Genomic DNA, 3,348 nt, shown 5'->3' with positions numbered 1-3,348 from the left:
GAATGTGAGGAATGCTGAGGAGGCGGAAAGTCTGGCTTTACTGGAAGTGGTGAAGTGGGCAAAAGAGAAAGATTTACAAAAAGTTTGTTTTGTCAGTGATGCTAAAACAGTCATTGACTCCTTCAATTCTAATAATAACCCATTATTTTGGTATAATAACTCAGTCTTAGATGACTGTAAAATAATTATTCTCAGTTTTAGCTTTGTTAAGTTTCAATTCTTGCGTAGAAATCATATTGTACTTGTTGATCTTGCAGAAAAGTTTAGTAGAAGATCCAGAACCTCTGGAGAATGGATGGACTTTATCCCTGATTTTCTCAATTCTACTATGTAATCCACTCTATCAATATATCATTTTTTCTAGAAAAAAAAAAGTACCACAATGTACGGCACTTGTCGCGCACAATATGACGGGTGATCCATTGTTTCCTCCAATATGAGGATTTTATATAGGATCCATACCGCACAAAACAAAAGCCATGAAAAGAGAGTTCGAGACTCCCAAGGGCTAAAACCTCGAACTCGAGGCTTCAGTCTTCTATTACCAAGGCACATGAGCGCTTTTTATTGGATAAGAAAGTCGATACCGTGATTAAATTAAATCATGGATAGTCCATATAAACAATTTGATATCACCCGGATGCACCTACACTAATAAACATAAACAGTTGTGTTCTTAGTTCTGTAGTGAAGTGTGTTTTCAGTTCATCTCCAGAACTTACTTCAAGGCTTCAACAACCATGTAAAATATTGCTCCGACAACTACGACTACGAGGGAGGACATACAAAACAGATAGAGGCAGCAAGCCCCAAATCTATTACCTAATCTGGGTTCAATAGGCCGGTCCCCTTCAGGTGACAATCACTCTGAGAAAACTCTGAGAAATAAGCTCAGGGATATATCTCTGAATGGAATTCAGATACATAACAAATTTAGATTTCAGTGACCCAAACATAGATCTTTGTTAGAAGTTGTTAGAAGAAAACTCAGTTACAAGCATAGTAACTGATCATGGGGCCAACCCAAGACAAGTACCATCCCCAATAAAAAGGATCTTCTCCTGAATGCAAATTACAAATATAATGATGTGGAGAGGTTTTTATCCTTCTTCCCAATACAACACTCCTGATGACTATGAAAATTCCAGATAATTCAAAGACTGAGGAAAGGTTAATAACACCCTAACAACATTTAGAAGACATGACAAGATTTAACCAAAGGAGTAGAGAAGTTGAGGATCAAGGTATCAATGTTTATAATACACTGCAAGGAAGGGGTCAATGTCTTGGTTTGATGTTGAGGTTTATAAACCGTAAGTGATGTTAAGGGCCCCAAAACATTGGACAGTTCAAGCTAGAGAGAAATATCTTTTCAAAAGTGAGGCCAAAATATAGATGTCCAAAATTCTACCACAGAGATCTAAATATCACTGAAAAGATCAAACAGATGATAAAAAAAAAAAAGTATAATTAATAGCAGAAGAACACAATAAAGATAACTGAACACTGTTTGTTGCTTTGTTTACTTTCAATTCAGAAAGTAATAAGGATACAAAATCCACTGTTTACCCAACCACATCAGAACACAATAAAGATAACTGAACACTGTTTGTTGCTTTGTTTACTTTCAATTCAGAAAGTAATAAGGATACAAAATCCACTGTTTACCCAACCACATCAGTAAAAGAGAAAAAAGGAGATGATATAACCAGCAGCATCATAACCATTATGAACGGCACAAAAAAAGAAGTAATAAAATCCCACCATGACAACATCCCTAAGTTTATAAAGCAGATCTATCCCAAGAGAAGAAAACCCTTTCCAAAAATATTCGATGCTATCACCCAAAAATCTAACCTAAAAAGAGAAAATAATACCCAAACAAAGATTGAAAAGATAAAAAGACTGATTAAAAGAAACTATGTAAAGCGAAACATCAAGATGTGTTTGCTTTACCATGTTCCCTTCGAATCAAGAACTTTAGTTGCCTCCGGCTTTAGGGCACTCCCTGGCAAAGTGACCGGTACCTTGACAGTTGTAGCACTGGCCGCCGCCACCACCACCTCTACCGCCACCTCTACCACCACTTCTTCCACCATATCCACCGCCGCCGCCACTTCCTCCACTGCTGCAATCTCTGGCAAGATGTCCAGATTCACCACAGCTATAACAAGATCCACCACCTCCACCGCCATAACTACCACCACCACGACCTCCACTTCGTCCACCATATCCACCGCCCCCGCCACCATAACCGCCACCGCCACCGCCCCCGCCACCATAACCGCCACCGCCACCGTATCCACCATCCCCATAACCACCTCGACCACCACCTCCGCCGCCTTCTCTGCGACTACCTTGAACATTACTGCCACCAGGACCAGTGACATCGACGGCTTTAGTTCTACCATCATCACCAGTTTCGACCTCGTATTCGACTTCTTCGTTTTCAGCTAAGCTACGGTATCCATCAGATTTGATGGATGATTGATGAACAAAGAGATCCTCACTACCATCAGTTGGTGATATGAATCCAAAACCTTTCTGAACATTAAACCACTTGACTGTACCAGTATTTCTACCACCTTCAGCCATGTCTTATCGATCTGAAAGTGAAAAATCTAGACGAGAAAAAAAGAGAGAAACAAAGAAAACCCTAACCCCTCAGAGCGAAAAGAGAGACGCGAAAGAGAAAACCTAGTTTCTCTAGCCCTCACACACTCTTTTTATTTGCTTTTTGATTTCTTTTTTTAATTATTTGTTTTCCATAACCCTAGAATTCGTAGTGGGTTTCGGATTCGCCTCATGTGCCATGTCAGCGATTTAGATCTTTATGCATCATCTGTTCCACTTGGGCCGGATTTTAGGTCTATATATTAGGCTTTTGGGCAGGCCTGTAAACTAGAGGCACACGAACCGGCTTGTTCCCGAAGAACTGCTTGGAACCGAAAACTCCCGACTGGAATCGTACCGAAACCGGGACAGGAAGCACAGGTACGAGTAACAAAATAGGGAATCGGTAAAGTACCAGTACAGGTACTCAATTACTAAGGATTCCCGGCCTACACCGCATCAAATAATCGGTTATCCATTACCATTGATTTTATAGATTCCTTTTAATCCTAATTCTCAATTTCTTCTCATATAACTTCAACTAGCCTAAGCCCTAAACTAGTTAGCCGGCCACCTCTTTCTCTTTTTCTTCTTCTACTACTACACAGTTACGTTTGCCTTCGTCTCTTTTCTTGTTCTTCTTACAGAGTTACGACACAACCACCACCTCCATCACACACGAGCAACCAAACCCTTCTTCTACTTCTTCTTTATCACAATCATAACATTCACATA

At 40.1% G+C, this 3,348-nt stretch overlaps 1 protein-coding gene across 1 annotated transcript; it reads right to left on the bottom strand.

The window, feature by feature from the left end:
* Positions 1–1,490: 1,490 nt before the first annotated feature.
* LOC113357168 (glycine-rich protein 2-like) lies at positions 1,491–2,732 on the bottom strand. The gene has a single exon (XM_026600463.1). The coding sequence runs from the start codon at positions 2,593–2,595 to the stop codon at positions 1,981–1,983; it is 615 nt and encodes a 204-aa protein (XP_026456248.1). The 5' UTR covers positions 2,596–2,732; the 3' UTR covers positions 1,491–1,980.
* Between the last annotated feature and the right edge of the window lie 616 nt (positions 2,733–3,348).

This window comes from Papaver somniferum, chromosome 3 (assembly GCF_003573695.1).
Source record: "Papaver somniferum cultivar HN1 chromosome 3, ASM357369v1, whole genome shotgun sequence".
Classification (NCBI taxonomy): Eukaryota; Viridiplantae; Streptophyta; class Magnoliopsida; order Ranunculales; family Papaveraceae; genus Papaver; species Papaver somniferum.
Note: the sequence above shows the minus strand (reverse complement) of the source record. Positions and strands in the feature narration are given on the sequence as shown.

Bases quoted from the DNA above. Each gene is read 5' to 3' on its own strand.
- LOC113357168 (XM_026600463.1), bottom strand. From the start codon at position 2,595: ATGGCTGAAGGTGGTAGAAATACTGGTACAGTCAAGTGGTTTAATGTT.